This window comes from Phacochoerus africanus, chromosome 12 (genome assembly GCF_016906955.1).
Source record: "Phacochoerus africanus isolate WHEZ1 chromosome 12, ROS_Pafr_v1, whole genome shotgun sequence".
NCBI classification, from domain to species: Eukaryota; Metazoa; Chordata; class Mammalia; order Artiodactyla; family Suidae; genus Phacochoerus; species Phacochoerus africanus.
In genome coordinates, this window is record NC_062555.1 from 49,436,930 (window position 1) to 49,458,276 (window position 21,347).

The following is a 21,347-nucleotide window of genomic DNA, read 5'->3' on the forward strand; positions in this document are numbered from 1 at the left end:
ACGATTTTCAGTGACACGTTGAATAGGGAGTCACTAAGTGCGTATTACTCGCCAGACACTGTGTTAGGTAGAGGATAGGGCACTCAGAAGATTTCAGTCTCGAGCTCTCAGGAATTATTGATTGTCAGTAGAGATAAAAATAAACAGACATTTCGGATAGGTCTGCTTAATGCGGTGGGAGAGGTGAGTACTGGGTAATGTATGACTTCGCTAGAAACCACACAACTGTTAGGAGATGTCCTAGGTGCATCATTAGGACAGTATATAAATGCATAGTATAACCTCAGAAGACCACGCAGATGTCTATTGCATCAAACTGCAACATATGAATATTTTAATCTAGATATATCATTTTCTCCCCCTTCCTCCCCTAAGACCTTATAAAGCACTTGAGAAGTGCCCAAGAGTTTGCGAAATTCATTTTATAGGAGTTCCTGTCATGACGCAATGGAACCAAATCCGACTAGGAAGCCTGAGGCTGTGGGTTCAATCCCTGGCCTCCATCAGTGGGTTAAGGATCCAGCGTTACCGTCAGCTGTGGTGTAGGTCACAGATGTGGCTGGGATCTTGCGTTGCTGTGGCTGTGGCGCAGGCCGGCAGCCGTAGCTCCGATTTGACCCCTAGCCTGGGAACCTCCATATGCTGCGGGTGTAGCCCTACAAAGCACAATGAATAAATAAAAATATAAATAAAAAAAATTTAAAGAAATTCATTTCACAACCTTTCAAAGAATACCATTCTCAGAGAGGGTGGTCTCTCTGTAGTTTGATTTCCCTTTCTTGGATTCTTGCTCATGTCTCACCCATTGTTGCATATTTTCCTTTCCTTTTTTCATACTTAATTTTTCACTGAAGTGTAACACACAGAAAAGTTCACACGACCTAAATATACAATGTTAATGGAATACCACGAAGGAACCCCCTGTGGAAACACTACTCAGGTTTAAAAAAAAATGAAACTTTACCAGCTCCCTAAAAACTACTGCCATACTCCTTGTAATGATTATTTTCCCTTCACCCCAAAGGTAACTTCTGCCTTAACAGGTTAGTTTATCTTTTTTGGAAAGTTTTTTTTTGTTGTTATTTTGTTCTGTTCTGTTTTGTTTTGCTTTGCTTTTTAGGGCTGCACCTGCAGCATAGGGAAGTTTCCAGGCTTAGGGGTCAAAATCGGAGCTGCAGCTGCCTACACCACAGCCATAGCAATGCCAGATCCAAGCTGAGTCTGCCACCCACACCGTGGCAATGCCAGATCCTTAACCGGCTAGGCGAAGCCAGGGATTGAACCTGCATCCTCATGGATACTAGTCGGGTTTGTAACCCACTGAGCCACAAAGGGAACTCCTTGTTTTTGAAAGTTTTATGAAGGGAAATCAGACTATCTCTGTCCGTCTGTCTATGTTTGGCTTCTTTTATTCAGAAGTGTGGTTCATTTATTTTCACTCCTGTACAGTGTTTCATTTTATGAATAGATCATAATTTATTCCTAAGTACTACTCTTTTTTTTTTCTTTTTTCTTTTTTTTGGCCATGCCTGCAGCTTGTGGAAGTTCCCAGGCTTGGGATTGAATCTGTGCCACAGCAGTGACCCCAGCCTTTGCAGTGACAACACTGGATTCTTAACCTGCTGAGCCTCCAGTGAACGCCTCATCAGTTCTCCTCTTGATGGCCATTTCAGTTTCCAGTTCTGGCTGTTACAAATAATACTGCTGTGAACATCCTTGAACATGTCTCTTGATATGCATGTGCAAGCATTTCAGTTGCTAAATGTGCAGGAGTGCAATTGATGGGTCACAAGATGTTCAAGGGCTCAATCGGAACCGATAATGTCCATTGTTCAAAGATGTTATGCTAATGCAGACTTCCGCCAGCAGAGCATGAGTAGGCTGCTGTCCTCAGCAGCACTTCCACTGTTACTCTTTTTATTTTAACCACGCTGGTGATTATATTCTTGAATTTCCTTGTAATTTTCAATTGCATTTCCCCAGTATTAGTGAGATTAAGCATATTTTTCATCTCACACATCCTTTTTTTCCTAATGTGTTTCTTTATCTTTTAAAAATTAGTTTGGAAGAATTACTTGTATGTTCACATTTCAAGCCCTTTGCTGATTATATATATTGCAAATATCATCTCACTATCTCACTATTTTTTGGGGGGAGGGCTCATCGTTCAGCAGCTTGATGTGGGATCTCAGTTCCCAGACCAGGAACTGAACCTGGGCCTCAGTGGTGACAGTGCCAAGTCCTAACCACCAGAACACCAGTGAACTCCCTGTGACTTTGTAGTCTTGATGGTATCTTTTGATGGAGAGACGCTCTTAATTTTAAAAATAGTACAGTGCATCAATTTCTTTACATTATGAGTAGTGCTTTTGGTAACTTGTTTGAGCAGATTTATCATGTTGTGAATCTGAACCTTTGAGGTCCTGAGGATTTTCTCCTATGTTATATTTGGAGGCTATATTGTTTTGCCGTTCTCTTTTACGTTCACCATCCACCTGGAGCTAGTTTTTGTGTATATTGTACTGTAGGGAATCAAGTTTGGTTTTTTTTCCCCCAAATACTGTCTAATGAACTAGTATTATTATTATTATTATTATTATTATTTTTATTTCTTGGGCCGCTCCCATGGCATATAGAGGTTCCCAGGCTAGGGGTCGAATCAGAGCTATAGCCACCTGCCTACGCCAGAGCCACAGCAACATGGGATCTGAGCCGCGTCTGCAACCTACACCACAGCTCACGGAAATGCCGGATCCTTAACCCACTGAGCGAGGCCAGGGATCGAACCCGCAACCTCATGGTTCCTAGTCGGATACGTTAACCACTGAGCCATGATGGGAACTCCTGATGGACTAACATTTTTTTTTTTTAAACTATGCTCCTTTTATTCCTCTTTTCTAATAATCTGATTAATGGGAAGTCACACTGGTATCAGGCACGTTTCCTTTTGTACTTCCTGTGGGTGGCTTTTTTTCCCTTTTTTTTTTTTAATGTCGTTAATTTTAATTTCGGCCCTTCTTTTCCTAGAAACACTTTCTTTCTTTCTTCCTTCCTTTCTTTCTTTTTTTCTCTTTATCTCTTTCTTCCTTCTTTCCTTCCTTCCTTCCTCCCTCCCTTCTTCCTTCCTTCTATCTTTTCTTTTCCTTTCCTTTCCTTTCTTTTCTTCCTCCCTTTCTTTTCTCATGGCCACCCTGCAGCATATAGAAGTTCCCAGGCCAGGAATTGAATCTGAGCCACTGCTTTGACCTATGCCTTAGCTGCAGCAGTGCCAGTTCTTTTAACCCTCTGCACTTGGCCAGGGATCAAACTGGCACCTCCACTGGGACCCGAGCCACTGCAGTTGGATTCTTTTTTTTTTTCTTTTGTCCTTTTTGAGGGCCTCACCCCGGCATATGGAGTTTCCCAGGCTAGGGGTCTAATCGGAGCTGTTGCTGCCGGCCTATGCCAGAGCCACAGCAACACCAGATCTAAGCCGCATCTGTGACCTACATCACAGCTCACTGCAACAACAGATCCTTAACCCACTGAGCAAGGCCAGGGATCGAACCCACAACCTCATGATTCCTGGTCAGATTCATTTCTGCTGCACCACTATGGGAACCCCCTGCAGTCGGATTCTTAACCCACTGTGCCAAAGTACCATTTATTAAAAAGTCTGTCCTTGCCACATGTTTATACTTGGTCTTTTCTGAATATTCTCTTCTTCCCCATTGCCTACTTTTCTATTCCTGTGCAAAACCATAATGTCTTAATTCTTATAACTTTATAATAGCTCTTTATATCCAGAAGAGTAAAGCTTCCTATCTTCTTTTTCTTCTAAAATGTCTTGCCCTTTGCATTTCCATATACATTTTAGCATCAGTTTGTCATTTCCCACAAAATAGCTGGAATTAAAAAAAAATTATATAGTCTATGAAAATGACATTTTGTCTCTCTTTCCAGTACTTCACCATTAATTTCTTTCCCTTGCGTTATTACACTGGCTAGGAACTCTAGTACAGTGTTGAACAGAGACGGTTATGGTGTAATGTTTGTCTTATTCTTGATCTCAGAGGGAAAACTCTTAACATATCACCATTAACATGATGTTTGCCATAGGGTTTTTGTTGTTGTTGTTGTTGATACCTTAACAGATGAAGGAAGTGCTCCAAAGCCTAGTTGGGTTTACTGGGCTCTCTCTCCTTAGAAGACCCTATACTTTAATTATCTGTGCCCCTAGTTCTTTGAGCTAGGACTCTCAGAGGCTCTGCTTAGCAACTGTATTGAGAGAGATTCCCTATTCTACCACTCTGGGAGCCTACTGTTAAATTTTTATACACATTTACCGAGCTCTCTCTTCAACTGAATGCTCTCCCATTGATATGAATCCTTTTTACCCTTTTAGAAATGATTCAAAACCTTTTCAGGTTGAACACTTAAAAAGCTGAAAACCAAGCTTCTAGACTTTTAGTAAATGTCTTGATAATTAATTTAGCACTGCTTTCAGACTCCTCAAAGAATTTTGCACAAAGAAACCCCAAAAGTGTAATGCTTCTAAATGGTCTTCTGAAAACAGGTTCAAAAGAATAGTAATGGATCTGCCATGTTACCGGATATGTTACCTGACCTGCCAGTCTCTCTGGTCCTGACGAGCTTGATCATCGTGGATATTATTGAAAAACTCAGGATATATCCTCTTAGAGGGAGGCAAAGGAGTAAGTATTCTTTTAAATACAAATATCTTTAAAAGTTTGACATATGGTTGACCTTTCTCCCACTCTGTTAAATGTTGTCATGCTTAATGATATTCTTTAAGAGCTAATATTACAGATAGAAGATTATACATGAAGATATCTGAATATAATTTTTGAAACCTACTTTGATAGCTATACAGTTGTTCTTATTTTTTATTTTGCTAGTACTAGTAAATGAATAGAGTTACTAAATATTTAGTATTAAATCTTTAATGTTTACTCATAAGAATTGTCTAAGTCAATTATTATAGATTTATATTTTAGAAACCCTCTAAACCTTAAGTTTAGATGAATAAGCAGAGAGTTTAGTCTGGATACCTTGATGCAGGGATTAATTAGTATGACTACTGCAGGTATGTCCTAGAGAGTTATGAGTTTTTTAATTGCAGATGGTCAAAAACATACAGATCACACTGGTAAAACCAAGATAGGCCATATGCCTCCAAAGGCAACACTTGAAACTAAATATGGGTTGGCCTTTAAAAAAAGGCATTTTGTTAATTGGATATGCTATTGGGTCAGTTATAAATTCCCTCAGCTTTGATTTAATTTCATGTGATGGTGTCCGTGTTCAATTTACACTCTATGTGGGGTATGGTAATTGTATGGCAAAGACTGCATTTGAAATGGTCAGGTTTTATCTAGTCACTTCCTGATGGATGGGTGGGATGCACTGAGTGAGTCATCAGAGAATGCTTTAGAGTCCTGGGACTGCACTCCCTCAACCAGGAAGGAAAATGACTAGAGAGTCATTTACTGTGAGCTACACCCCTCCCGTCGCTCCTGCTCCTCAAACTGAAAATCGAAACTCAAGTGGAGGAAATCAGAGACTCTGAGCTTCATATTTGCACTTTGTCCTTGGGTGGGAGAGGATAGACTATGCGGGTTAACCTAACACAGGTGACACAGTGGATAAAATGCCAGCCAGTGAATCCACTGAGGAAATACACTCCCAAGATGTACGTGCCGTCTACCCCCCAAATGCTTTTGCCTTAAACCTAAGAGATCTGGGAATCACCAGACCCTTTACCACTTCTCTGGACTCCCTAACAACGCAAGCCTATTTTGAAATTGGACTGTTTTTAATGAGACTGTATTTTCCATGTTAACGTGAACTTTCTAAGTTTTTAGTGAAAGGTTTTTTTTTTTTTTTAAGAGAAAAACACACGTGTTTATTTTTGGGAATAAGTTATTGGTGTTTTATATTTTAACCGATGAGTTGGATTTTTAAAGGGGAATTTTCCTTGTATTCAGAAGTCATGATGTCAAGAGAATCAAAAATAAAAGAACCTCAAGGGAGAAGTCTTTCTTAGGAAGACTCTAGAACATTTTGTACAACTGCTATTTCTTAGTTGAAAAGCTTCCTTTTTGAGCTTTTCTCTACTCATACTTAGGATGGTTAATGTCTAGTTTAATAGGTCCACCATTTGATAAAATCACCATGTAAAAAACTAGCATTCATTCAAAATACCTTTGTAAATATTAATTATATGTATTTTTAGTTTCTGTGCAAACATTGTTTTTTTCTTTTGGTTTTTTTTTTTTTTTTTTTTAGGGCCGCACCTGCGGCATATGGAGGTTCCTGGGCTAGGGATCCAATTGGAGCTACTGCTGCTGGCCTACAACATAGCCACAGCGACATCAGATTTGAGCCACATCTGCAACCTACACCACAGCTAATGGCAACACCAGATCTGTAACCCACCAAACCAGGCTAGGGATCGAACCCACAACCTCACGGTTCCCAGTTGGATTTGTTTCCACTGCGCCACATGGGAACTCCCTTTTCATTTTTCAGGTCTTTTTTTTTTTTTTTGGCTTTTTAGGACCACACCCACAGCATATGGAGGTTCCCAGGCTAGGAGTCTAATCGGAGCTGTAGCCACCAGCCTACACCAGAGCCACAGCAATGCAGGATCCGAGCCACATCTGCAACCTACACCACAGCTCACAGCAACACCAGATCCTTAACTCACTGAGCGAGGCCAGGGATCGAACCCGCAACCACATTGTTCCTGGTCGGTTACGTTAACCACTGAGCCATGACGGGAGCGCTGCATTTTTTTTTTTTTTGGCTATTTCTTGGGCTGCTCCCGCGGCATATGGGGGTTCCCAGGCTAGGGGTCCAATCAGAGCCGCAGCCGTCAGCCTGCACCAGAGCCACAGCAACACCGGGTCTGAGCCACGTCTGCAACCTACACCCCAGCTCAAGGCAACACCGGATCCCCAACCCACTGAGCGAGGCCAGGGATCGAACCTGCAACCTCATGGTTCCTAGTCAGATTTGTTAACCACTGCGCCACGACGGGAACTCCCAACTCTGCATTTTTTAAAGTTTTATTGAAGTGTAGTTGTTTTATAGTGTTGTGATAATTTCTGATATACAACAAAATGATTCAGTTATGCATGTACACACGTCCATTCTCTTTCAGATGCTTTCCCACATAGATGATCACAGAATGCTGGGTAGTGTCCCCTGCTCTACAGCAGGTCCCCTTTGGCCAGTCATTCCACAGACCTCAGTGTGCACGTGCAGATCCCCAACCCGCAGTCCATCCCTTCCCCCACCTTTTGGTAACCATAGTTTGTTTTGAAAGTCTGTGGGTCTGTTTCTGTTCTGCAAATAAGTTCATTTGTATCCCTTTTTTTAGATTCCACATATAAGTGGTATCAAATGGTGTTTATCTTTCACTGTGGACTAACTTCACTTAGTATGATCATCTCTAGGTCCATCCATGTGGCTGCAAAAGGCATTATTCCATTCATTTTCATGGATGAATAATATTCCATTGTATATATGTGTCCTATTGTCTTTATCCATTCCTCTGTCAGTGGACATTTAGGTCGCTTCCATATCTTGGCTGTTGTAAATAGCGCTGCAATAAACATGGGGGTACATGTATCTTTGTAAATTATGGCTTTCTTCAGATAGAGGCCCAGAAGTAGGATTGCTGGTTTATATGGCGGCTCTGTTTTTAGTTTTCTGAGGAATCTGTACAAACTTTGAACTTAAATTGCCTCTTATACCTATTTTAACAGGCATACTGATAAAACCAGTTGTGTGAATTTTGAACCCATGGGGTATTCTCTTTTATCCTGAGGAACATAAATTAATGCATAAATCATAAACATATAAATTGTAAGACATAAATCTGAACATAAGCAAGAATGCTATAATTATGGTTTCACTGCTTGTGCTAGCTCAGAGTCAAAGCGTTATGATAGGGATGGGTGACAAAGTTTAGAATAATTCGGCTGCCTTTAGAAAATGTTGGGAAAGGAAGTACATTCTGTTCTTTGCTCTATCCAGATAGTTTGAAGTGGATACACGCCAACAACTTGTAGCACTTTTCTCCTTATACTGGATGAAACTAAACTAAGCTCCAGTGCTAGGATTTATGGACACTCGCCCTACCCTGACCATCTTCATTCTAAGCAACCAGAGTTTAATCTTTGTGTAGCTTTTCTTTTTCTAAATTTTACTGTAGTCTTTATTTATTTATTTATTTTTAGGGCTGCATCCATGGCATGTGGAGATTCGCAGGCTAGGAGTTGAATTGGAGCTCTAGCCACCAACCTATATCACAGCTCATGGCAACGCCAGATCCTTAACCCACTGAGCAGGCCCAAGGATTGAACTCAAGTCTATGGATACTAGTCAGATTCATTTCCACTTAGCCATTACAGGAACTCCCAGAATAACTATTTTCATTTGGAGACACAAGTTTTTTATCCCCAGGCTGGGCTTGAATGATTTCAAGTAATGGCCAGGCCATCCACTGGAAACCACTGCTGCCTGTCCCATCACCAGATCTTGGGGCTGATTCTGGTAGAGCTAGATTCTGTCTTCTTTGGAAGTAGCTCTTTTTGTGTCATAGTTTCTCTTACATTAGCCTTACCTGTGTTGCCTGAACCCCAAATCATGGTCATCGTTAGATTCTCCTACCTGCCCCATAAGATTCCTTAACTCCTGTATAAACCAGTGATTGCAAACAGACACCTAAGAGAGTCCATGTTTAGGGAGTAAGCTTTCAGTCCTGCCTGCAGGTCTCATTTGAATAGCATGAGCCCAACGCAGGTACCATGTTACCAAGTGGTACAATAGAGTATAGTATTTAAACTACTATGGGGCCACAGGTGATGCAAAACTTCATTTTTATCTAAGGTGTTGGAGGTCAGAAAAGACTAAAGGAGATACCTGGAATTTGTAGGAGTTTTTAGGCAGACACATAAAGAAAGCTTTCTCCAGAGATAGATGGTTGGGTCTTGAGAAACTCGGGCGTACGTCTAATAAATGGGTGAGTTTGGAAAGTAAAAATAACTTCCATTGGATTTCCCACTGTGAGTGGGTAAACACCTATTGCTGGAATGGGAATTGCCTTCTTGAGACCAGCTACTGTCTGCTTTTCAAGTCATTAATTTGGAAACCTCCAAAGCTGCTTCAAGAACTACTGAAAAAACTTTGGGGGTAGGGAGAGCAGGAAAGGAAGGCTGAATTTGGGATCTCTGGATGCCCTGATTTCTACCTCAACCAGAGGAACACAATTTTTGTTTGCATAAGAGTTTTTGTTTGTTTGTTTGTTTGTTTTGCTTTTTAGAGCCACACTTGCGGCATGTGGAAGTTCCCAAGCTAGGGGTCAATTGGAGCTTCATCTGCCGGGCTACACCACAACCACAACAACCTGGAATCTGAGCCGCCTCTGTAATGATAGATTTTGGCAATGCTGGATCCTTAACCCACTGAGCAAGGCCAGGGAGTGAACCCACATCCTCATGGATGCTAGTCGGATTCCTTATCACTGAGCCATGACGAGAACTCCAGGAGCTGGTGTTTTATTTGAAAAAAAAAATGGTTCTTCTGCTAAATGTTTGAAAATCACCATAGGACCTCAGAGTTGTAGGCTGTGCTTGCGTGTAGGATAGTGATGTAACTCAAGTGGCCAGTTCTCAACATCTGCAGCCATTGGTTCCCCAGGAAACATGACACTGCACCACCTAGAGAAAAAGTGTGCCCCCTCCAAGGTCTTGTGACTGCTGCCCCTTCTGGGATATAATGCAAAGTGCTGCACAGCAGTGTAATCCAATACAGTGGAATTCAATTCTGCAGATAGAGCAGGGCCATCCCAGTGCAGGACACACAAGTTTGAAGCCTGACACATACAAAAAACAGACAACATTTTTAACATTTCATTTTGAATCTTTTTTATTTCTCATATTTTCTGTTTTTCCAAAATAATACATATTACTTCAAAAGATTATCAAATAGACATAAGCCAAACAGAAGAAAGTGGAAATCAACCATAGTCCTACCCACTAGAGATTTATAACTGATAACGTTGATGGACATTCTTCAGTTAAGAAAACTGACTTTATAATTTCCTTTTTCCTAATGTATGTTGGGTATCATTGTTAACATATGGCAAGTATTATTCTTTTTATTGCATCTTCTATGGTGTCATTTTTATTGGTTGAATAATATTCCATTGCATTAATGAACCATGGCTTATTAACTAATCCCTTGTTGTTGGACAACTAGATTTTTCTCCCTAGGTTTTTTTTTTTTTTTTTTTTTTTTTGCCATTTCTTGGGCCACTCCCATAGCATATGGAGGTTCCCAGTCTAGGGGTCAAATAGGAGCTGTAGCTGCCAGCCTACGCCAGAGCCACAGCAACGTAGGATCCCAGCCGTGTCTGCGACCTACACCACAGCTCACGGCAATGCCGGATCCTTAACCCACTGAGCAAGGCCAGGGATCGAACCTGCAACCTCATGGTTCCTAGTCGGATTCATTAACCACTGAGCCATGACGAGAACTCCAGGAGCTGGTATTTTATTTGAGAAAAAAATAACTCAAATAAATAACAGGAACTCTGCCCTAGTTTTTAAATACTATAAACACTACTATTATGACTTGTTCAGAAATGGAAAGCGTTGAGAAAAGCACAAGGATGTAGTTAAAATGAATAAGGTGATGTGTGTTCACGTTGGGCAGGGAAGGCGAGCCATGGTTACAGTTTGTGGATGTGTAGATGGCCTGTGTTTATGGGGACCCTGTGCTGTGTATGGGACTCAGCAGCTACTCTGTGAGATGACTAGCCAGGCAGAGGCTGGGGACAGAGAGAGTCAACTGCTGCTGGATGACAGCTGAAATGACATCAGGACGATGACCACAGGGAGTGTCCTCAGAAGACCCAGAGCATCTGCACATGCCCAGACTCCTTGGCAGCCACGCTTGCCAAAAGACAGGGACTATTATGGGCTGGCTGCACATGCAGACACACACAGAGGGGGTCAGAGGGGGTGGTACACATGGGCGGCAAGAGAGTCTGGCTACATTCGGCCTCTCTGCAGAGTCAGACATGACTTGCTAGAAGTGAGATTAACCGGCTATTTGAGTGGAAAACAGCATGGCTCTGTTGAGGAGGCGGTTTCCACTGTCACATCAGTAAGAGATGCCAGGTATGATGTTGGCAGTGCATGGTTTTCAAATAAATCTGCCCTCCATGACCCTTGTCCAGTTCCTTCTGGGTGGCTTCTTTGATACCCAGAGACTTGGGCCAAGTACCTCAGGGACTTTGGCAGCACAGATGCTGATTTCTTAAGTGAAATGCCTCCATGTGCAAGTGCGGGTTCCGAGGATATGCAGGTTTTGAAGGCCGACGTGGATACTTTTTTAAAAGTTCTCCCAGCAATTCTGATGCCCACCCTGATCGAGAGCCTCTGATTACAGGCAGTATTAGGAACTGAGCCAAAGAGCAGGTTCACATCTGAGAGGTGAAACCCAAATTCCTAAAGGGATCTCCTTTCCAGATTTCCTGGAAACGGAACTCATGACTCCATAACTAAATAGAATGGAAGAGATGTCACAAGAGGTACAAGAATTATAAAGAGATCAACTGCTTTTCTCTGAGTCAAATGAATGGCATTTTGAGTTCCTCTTTGCTTCTTTTTAAGAAAAAGCTTATCATACACTCTGAGCCCCGTGTGTGAGCTGGGTTTCCATTATGTGTTTTGCAATGTGGTTGCAGAGTATGTTTGAGGAACACTCTGTCCGGGACATGCCAAGAAGGGGGTACATTTCCTTTTATACCCCCCCCCTTTGCTATTTAGAAGGAAGTTTCAGACAAGTATGTCAGCTCTAGGATTTCCCTCTCCTTCCCAAGAAATAAGTAGTCATTTACCAGACAGGGGCTGAGAGAAGGGTAGACGGTCTGATTTATTCCTTCTAATGAAACACCAGCTGTCAGGATTAGGCCAGTGAGACTGGCCAGGAACTAGATGGCAGTGGTCCTTGCAACATCAGATGCCGTCAGAATGCCAGCTAGGACTGCTTTTGATTAGGAAAGCTTTTGGTGATTTTAATGACTGAGCATTTAATTGTTTTTTTGTTGTTTTTTTTTTTTTTTTCCTAGCTGGGGGTGGGGGGTGGAGAAAATGTAGGAACAACGTTAGTATATCCAGTGAGATTTTTGAGGATTGCAAGCTATTTTCCAAATAATTATTTTCAGGGACTGGGAAGAGTAAGTGAACAGTAAAGCATTCAGCAGGCATTGCTTTGTCACAGCATCAAAAGTCGCCTGCCCCAATTAGGAATTAAAGACACAGGTCACTGATTTGTAGGATCTAGGTTTCCTCGCATAGGATTGGAGAGAGTGACACAGGCAGTTGAGGGGACAGACAGACATCTGGGTCCTGAGTAGAGGAATGGCAGTTTGTGCAGACTGTTTTCACAGGCTATTTTAGGACACCAAGTCCCCCATTTCTGGTAGGTGGGTGTTCTAAAGGCTTATTCCGATGAACTCACAACCTCTTTCTTCTTCGAATCACGCTTTGGCACTTTTGTCCCCTGACTGGGGACTTAGGCCTGAGAGGCTTTCGAATACCTTCAGCCACCTCTGGCTGGCGCTGTGGGTACCACCTCCAGTGATGCCCACCAAGTGCTGGGACTGTGCGAACCCACTGCGCCTGCTCTGCTGGGCCCACTGCCAATGGTGAGCCTTTCAGGTCCCCAGGCAGCACTGCCAGGAGCGCCCCATGTCTCCCAGGGCTTCTTAGCCAAATCATTCCCATGGTCTTGCTTAAGAGGCTCTCTCTAAGACTCAGGCCAGAGGGCGCTGAGTGGTAGACCCTGCCTGGGATTCCCAACTCCCTTCTCTGGTGGGAAGGATTGACCGGATGGGGTGAGGGAGGTTATTATTCAGCCTGGTTTTGATGCTTTGGTTTACCTGCCTGAGTGCAGATTTTTTTTTTCTCCAGAATGCCCATTACTCCCTTAAGCTCATAGACTTCAGAACAGGAATTCTTCCCATCTTTTATGCAGCAAATCTTTCTGGAGGGCCTGTTCCATACCAGGCACTCTGCTAGATGCCAGGTTGCAATGGAGGATGAAAACTGGCAGAGCCCCCTGTGCATGGAGCTCAGGGGCTCATGACCAGTACAGTAAGTTTCTAAACACCACTAACAAATACTTATAATTAAGGCTGAGTTAACTGCTCTAAGGCAAGAAGTCAGATTCATTCCCATGTGTCCCATTTTTGTCACCCAGATTGAGTCTATGCTGTGGTTCCTAGCTCTGATGTATGTCTAATCACTTAACTAGTAGAGGGGTTTCAAATACTTTCCAAATCTAGAATGACTTATTATGTATATTAATGCATATTGTATATCATATACTTATTACATTAATTGTTAGCCTAATTAATATAATTATTATTATGGTATATAATATATTGATATAAATGTAGAAAAATAGTTTTTCTGTTTATAGATCATAAATGAAATTGCATTCTCTTATCTAAACTTAAAGTGAAGAAAGACCAGCATATCTCAAATGAAAATCTGGATAAAGATTAGAAAACTGAGAAAATCTTCTTAATCTTCAAAAGTGAAACATTTTAGAATCGCTGATATTGTCAGTTTTTAGCAATTCTTGTCCACTGTCGGATGAGTCTGTAAATTGGTGATAGAGGGAAAGACGGTCTTTAAAACTACTATAACTTCCTGCTGTGTCCTCGGATAATAGAATTCTGTCCTCGGATAAAAGAATTCTCTTCGAATTCCACACTGCCTAACTTTCAGAATTGATATGTTTATTTCTTGTCAGATTTAGGCAATGCCTAGTAATCTGAAGCTGAGGGCTTTGCATTTACCAGATAACAACTCGATGCCTTTTAATTTTATTTATTTATTTATTTTTATATTTTTTGTCTTATTAGGGCCACACTTGCAGCATATGGAGGTTCCCAGGTTAAGGGTTGAATCAGAGCTGAGGCCTCTGTCCTACGTCACAGCCACAGTGGATTCAAGGCACATCTGCGACCTCTACCACAGCTCATGGCAACACTGGATCCTTAAGCCACTGAGTGAGGCCAGGGATCGACCCCCTGTCCTCTTGGATGCTAGTCAGATTCATTTCCACTGAGCCACGACGGGAACTCCACAATGCTTTTTTCTTTTTTTTTTTTTTTTGTCTTTTGTTGTTGTTATTGTTGTTGTTGTTGTTGCTATTTCTTGGGCCGCTCCCACGGCATATGGAGGTTCCCTGGCTAGGGGTTGAATCGGAGCTGTAGCCACAGGCCTACGCCAGAGCCACAGCAACGCGGGATCCGAACCGTGTCTGCGACCTACACCACAGCTCATGGCAACGCCGGATCGTTAACCCACTGAGCAAGGGCAGGGACCGAACCTGCAACCTCATGGTTCCTAGTCGGATTCATTAACCACTGCGCCACGACGGGAACTCCCACAATGCTTTTTTTAAAAGAAAGTTGTCATAGTTTTTCACAGCTGAGCATGTGTTCCCATGAGGTCTTGCAGAAATGATGATGGGTTGAAGATTTGTCTTACATTCATTAATGTTACGGATTATTATTATTTGATGAAGCCCTGCCTGTATTTTGAGCACATAGAGGGGTGTGCTGGCCAAAGTTTAAACAACCGTTTCTCCTGGGGTGGGGTTGGGGAAGCTCTGATTTTTATAGCATGTGTCCTTTTTTCTGGCATGGATACTCTTACTGTGGCCAATTTCCGGAGACCAAGGTGGCATCACTGAGCACTGTCACTGAGCATTGAGAAGCTCACAGAACAGGCCCTTGTCAAAGGGCACAAGCTGTCTCTGCCTGGGGGGGATATAGCACGGGGTCGCATTTTCCTTTGTGACTTGAACAGGCAAACCTAAGCATTATGCCTTCTATGTGGACGCTAGAGGAAGGATACAAATACACTTATCTGCAGAACACAAACAGACTCACAGACTCCGTTATATATATTTTTTTTCACATTCGTTTCCATTATAGGTCATTACAAGCTATTGACTATAGTTCCTTGTGCTACACAGTAAATCCTTTTGCTTATCTATTTTATCTATAGCAGTTTGTATCTGTTAATCCCACACTCCTAACCTATTCCCTACTCCTTTTTCCTTTGGTAACATACCATGGAGCTTTTTTTTAAAATAAGGGTTAAGTGAATTAATGCATAGGAAGGACTTAGAATAGTGCCTGGTATTTAGAAAACACTTAGTAATATTAGCTTCTCGCCTCTTCTTCCCTCTCTGCCTCCCCAGCCCCTCAGCACACTCTCCTTCTTTCACTTCATTTTGACTGAAGGACCTTTACACCTGTTCTTCCTGCTGCCCGAAACCTTCCTTTCTCCACTTCTCCCAGAATCCATTCCTATTTATTCTTTGGGTCTCCGCCTGCCACTTCCCAGGTGAGCCATCCTTGACTCCCAGTCTCATTTAGACACCCTGTGAGGGTCTCTCATCACAGAACTCACCTTCCTTTTAAAGCCCCACCACAGTTCTTTCTTCTCTTCTTTATTGATGTGATCACAGGAGACAGAGTGATGAAGGCAGGGACATTATTTCCGACACCCTGCTCAATCGATGCCCAGCCTAAGCTTGGAACAGCACCCCACAGTTTGTCCGCACACAGCTGACACCCTGGGTTTCCAAGTGTTCAAGCCCTTAACCACCATCACGAGCAGTTCTGCAGCTGGTGTTTGGAAAGGCAGTTTCAAGTCTCTCTCCCTCCAAGGGCACTACCTGGCACTCACCTGCTCTTGCCACTTGATTCCAACACACCCCCTCCCCCGCCACTTCTCTCCAAAACAGCCAACCTTTGCCCCGAAAATTTCCCTTTTCCAAGTTGCCTGTATACCATGACATTTTTTGAAAGCATAAAATGCACATCTTGGTTTGGTTTAGACAGCCCATTTTTTGTCTCCACTTCATTCCAGTTTTGTTTTTAGGTGCCCTTCCTTTCTTGTGATTCTGCTCTCTCATTGTAGTGCATGGATTGCGTTCTTTCTGTCTTTGCAAGAGGAATCCATGCTCACTCTAGAAAATTCCTCGCTACTGATTTGTTATGTCGTACTTACATTTCCCTCTGTAAGTGAGCCAGCACTTTGGGGGGAAGAGGTTAGAGAGAGATGCATCACTATGAAGAAATAATCAAATAAAATAGGCTTGGGTTACCTGCTTAAACATGGATCTGTTCATCAGAATTGCATTTCCTTGATTGTCTGGCTTGCACAGGGAGGATAAAAGTTGTTTTGGCAGCTGGCATCAGCTGTGGGGAACTACAGAGCATGGCTGCTATTTTTACTTTTTACAGAGCAGCGTGAGCCTCTGAGGAAGTGAGTAGATTGCTCTCTCCGTGCTTATATCTTTCACGGATTTTGCACAAATAAATATAATTTCCCCCAAATAGAACACTTGCAAGGGACAGCCGCAGTCAAAAGAATTCCAGGAGTTTATGTTGTAGCTCAGGGGTAATGAACCTGACTAGTATCCATGAGAAATGCAGGTGGATCCCTGCCCTGGCTCAGTGGGTTAAGGATCTGGTGTTGCTCTGAGCTCTGGTGTAGGTCACAGGCACATCTCAGATCCCGTGCTGCTGTGGTTGTGGTGTAGGCTGGCAGCTGCAATTCTGATTCAACCCCTAGGCTGGGAACTTCCATATGCCATGGGTGTGGCCCTAAAAATACAACAACAACAAAAAATTGCCAGCTATAAGGGTAATTATCACCAAAGTTTAACCAACTGTAATCACTCTTCCTATTTGCTCCATTCTATTTTCTATTTCCTCCCAATTCCTTTAAAAATGATACATTGTTTAGCAATTGCTACTTTTTATTTATTTAACACACATAGGCTGTTTCTCAGTGTCAGACACTGTTTTAAACCAGGGAAATGAATCATGGAACCAAAGGGAATAGCACTGGCTACCTGAAGCCTTGTTTACATAACTGGAGGATATATTTGTTGGCCCTTTCTAACAACCCAACAAGTTCTTCCTTTTCTTTTTCCGCTGTCCTGTGACATACGGAGTTCCCAGGGGCCAGGGTTCAGATCTGAGCTGCAGTTGTGACCTATACCACACAAGATCCTTTACTGTGTGGAAGCTGTGTCCTGGCGCTGCAGAGACACGGCAGAACCCACTGCATCACAGAGGGAACTCCCAAAGCATTTCTTCACACCTTCACTTCTACCCCACGCTCTGGGAGGCCAGCAGAGCTTTCTAGCTCATCCTTAGAATGCTCCTCACTTGGAAAGAGGACAGCAGAGGCCCTAAACCAGTCCCCAAATCTAAACTAGTCCCTAAGGAACTCTGGAGAAAGGGAAGGCTCCCAGCCCCGATTGTACCGAGTACACTTGGATGAGAGCCTTCATGGTTCATTAAAGATCCACTCTAGCTAAACACTCCTTGTTCACACCACCAACTCTTATCCTCAGATGTTGGGACTCTCACTGATGGTTTAAAAAAAGATAACATGCCACTTCTTTGATGGCACTTCCTGCCTTTGAAACAATGCTGAATTTGCAGTCTTTTTCAAAAGCCCAAATTATACACTGTGTTCTTCGTGTTGGCAAAGGAATTTGGACTTTCATTGGAACCCCTTTATCTTCTAAGCGAGGTGAAGGAGACTGCTCCCAGACAGGACAGACACATTCTCTAAGAAACGTGTTTATTATATGTTTGTTTGTTTGTTGTAAAATGAGAGATACAATCAGTACCAGCGAACATCTAAGTTTAAAAAGATGATTGTATGACGATTAAAATAATGGGAAGTATATATTTTTATAGTATATATTTTTTTAGTATATATTTTTCTCCCTTGAGTATAATTTATCAAAATGATACCTAATCATGCCCCATGACATCTAAGTTTGGGGAAGAAGTTTTTAAGGGTTATGAGTCTTGGCATTTATTTATGAATGATTCAAATGGGATGGACTGGGAGTTTGGGGTTAGTAGATGCAAACTCTTACATTTGGAATGGATAAGCAATGAGGTCCTACCATACAGCACAGGGAACTCTAGCCAGTCTCTTGAGAGAGAACATGATGGAAGATAATATGAGAAAAAGCATGTACATATGTGTATAACTGGGTCACTTTGCTGTACAGCAGAAATTGGCACAATATTGCAAATCAACTATACTTAAGTACAAAATTTAAAAATTATGCATGATTCATACCAGAAGTAAATAATATTTCATCAAAAATTTACTTTTTTTTAGTTGATAAATGTACTGAATTCACGCTTAAAGTTTTAAAATAATGAATCACATAAAAGGAAAACAGGGAGTTCCCATTGTGGTGCAGCGGAAACGAATCCGACCAGTATCCATGAGGATGTGGGTTCAATATCCCTGGCCTTGCTCAGTGGGCTGGGATCCGGCAGTGCCATGAGCTGTGGTGTAGGTTGCAGATGTGGCTTGGATCCGGCGTTGCTGTGGCTGTGGTGTAGGTTGCAGATGTGGCTTGGATCCAGCGTTGCTGTGGCTGTGGTGTAGGCTGGCAGAGGCAGCTCTGATTTGACCCCTAGCCTGGGAACCTCCATATGCTGTGGGTGTGGCCCTAAAAAGCAAAAAAAAAAAGGAAAGAAAACTGAGGTTTGTCTTTTAAACAACTCCTACTTACAGTAATCAAGCATTTTATTAGTTATTAATCATAATAACTTACTGTTTTAAAATGCTTTCACTTCAGCTCAATGCAGTGTAGCAATTTTTTATTTAGGTCTTTAACTTTTAGAGCTATTCCATCTAATGACTCCCTTTAAATTTTGTCTTATCAAGTAATATGGCAGCTCAGCACGTCGCTGAGTACTTTGTCAAGGTCTGAGGAAGTCTTAGTAAAAGAAATGGTGCTTAAGTGGATACATGTTTGGAAAATAATGTGCTACTCCTTTCGTGTAGAAAAATCATAGCATTAACACTGGTCACAAGAAATTTGAGGTTCCTTCATAACCCAGTCTCAACACACTTGTGTTTATGTGGAGAGAAATACATTTTCTTCCTCTTCTCTCTCAGACAGACAGACAGACAGACACACACACACACACACACACACACACACACGTGATGTTGATGAGAACACACCCTAATCATTCAGGTGACTGACATGTTGACCAACCACAGCCTCACGGTCACAAATGAGGTATTTTAACCGATCACACGGACCAGTTCAAAAACTCTGGAGAAAGAAGAGCATAAAAATCTTGGGAATGTTCCCCCTCCCTAAGGCTCTCTCATGCCCAGCTGACGCCCTCTGAGCCCCAGACACCGAGCCTGGCGATCTGGGTTGCAGTGATCCCCGTGGGCCTCTTACACAATGACCCGATTGGACCATTGAACTTTCAGATTCACTTGGTTTTATGACATGTTTATGTTTTATAATTAGCACGTGATGTATAGCCTCTAGAAAGTGATAGCAGCCACAAAGTTAAGAGATGGTCGATTGGGGTCAAACAAGTCTGGGTGTGAACTCCAGCTCCTGTCGCTGTGAATTCTGTATCTAAATTAGGGCCTCTTTCACCCCTGGGGCTCCTGTTTCCATATTTGGAAAAGGGAAGAGTAGTTCCAATCTCTCAACTTTCTTTCTGAGAATTGAATGAGAATTCATTTAAATGTGAAAGGACTTCCTTTGCTCAGTAACCAGGAATGGCTATTTTTCTGAAATGGTAAAAAATGACTTAGGATCCATATCCAGGGAAATACAAAGACACAAAGAGTCTCCTCTGTCTCTGATTTTTTACACTATGCGACTCATTGCCATCTTGAAGTTCCATGTGTCAAACAGACCTCAAATAAGAAAACACTTCCCTTTTATTTTTAAATGTAAATAACATTTTAAATGATTCACTTTAAAATTTAAATTTAATGAAAATTTAAAGTGTTGAAATAATATGAAAATTTTTATTTACATAAACGTTTAAAATTTAAATACAGTTTCTAAAACTTAAAAGTTTTTAAATGAAATTTTAAATGTTTCACATCAGATAAAAATCTAAAGATTTTAAAAACTTTAAAGAGTCCCCTTTGTGGCTCAGCTGTTAATGAGCCCCGACTAGGATCCATGAGGATCTGGCTGGATCCCTGGCCTCGCTCAGTGGGCTAAGGATCCAGTGTTGCCATGAGCTGTGGAGTAGGTCATGGACATGGCTCGGATCCTGCGTTGCTGTGGCTACGGCATAGACCTGTGACTGTAGCTCCGATTGGACCCTATCCATATGCCGCAAGTGCGGCCCTAAAAAGAAAAAAAAAAAAACGAAAACAAAAAAATCTTTAAATAAAGAATTAAAATTTAAATGCAACTTTAAAATTTAAAAGCAATTTAAAATTTTAAAATTTAAATAAAATTGAAAGAAAAGTTATATTTGAAGTAAACTTTTAGTTTAAGTAAATCAATTTATTGCAGGTAATGAAGACAGACACATCCAAACGACCACCTTGCAGCAAGTAAAAACTGTGACGGATCAAGTGAGGCAAAATGAAGAAAAACCAGATACCTCCTCAGCCAGCCAAGAGGACCAAACTGTCGCGGCCACCAGGAGGCGTGACACAGAGCCCTGCTCCTGAGCTGGAGGGACCCCAGGAGCCGACCTTTGAGCGGGGGGTCCTGAGCACCTTGTCCAGGCGGGATGTGCGGGCGGAGATCTTCCTGTGGAGCTTCCTGCTGTGGGCGGACACCATAGAGATGGTGCGGGTGGCCGGGCACCCCAAGGTGTACAAGTCAGGCTGGGTCTACCCGGTGTACCTCTTCAGTTTCCTTTCTCTTCTTCGAATTGTACTCACTCCCCAGAACCCACTTCACGGTTCCCTTGGCATCCTGCTCCAGGATCTACCCTTTATCTTTATTAGACTTAGTTTAATCATTGTCCTGGGAACCATCACACCCATACTCGGCCTTTGTAAAAACGTCCTGGTGACGGTCTCCTATGTTTACTTCAATTACTTAACCAGATTCAGGATTTTCTCAGGCTTTGAGACGTCTTTTTAAAAAGAACATGTCATCCAATCAAACCTGTTGGTTTGGCAGCTGGGCACATTTGTAAGCTTTATTGGGGGGCAGGCCTATGTTTTTGCACTATAGGAAGAGAGGAAGAATAGATGGTAGAGAAAAGAACTATTTTTTTGAAAAAACTGTAGCATGTCACTTTTTTAAAGTATACAAATGGTGCTAAATGTAAGCAGTCTTAAATGTTGGCTCCCCTTGGTCTCTAGAAAATGTTGGTAGTTGATTTTAGTTACGTATTTTGCGCTTTTTCTAAAAACTCTTTTCAATAAAACCTCGTAAAAAATGAGGGAAAATGTTTTCCCCCACATTTA

General features: G+C 42.1%; 1 protein-coding gene across 1 annotated transcript in view; it reads left to right on the top strand.

Moving 5' to 3' along the window:
* The window catches only part of TMEM236 (transmembrane protein 236), a 37,578-nt gene extending 16,231 nt beyond the window's left edge, over positions 1–21,347 (top strand). Inside the window, 3 exon segments of the mRNA XM_047754979.1 lie at positions 4,556–4,694; positions 20,437–20,516; positions 20,518–21,347. Coding sequence (XP_047610935.1) covers positions 4,556–4,694; positions 20,437–20,516; positions 20,518–21,018 — 720 coding nt within the window. The 3' untranslated portion in view covers positions 21,019–21,347.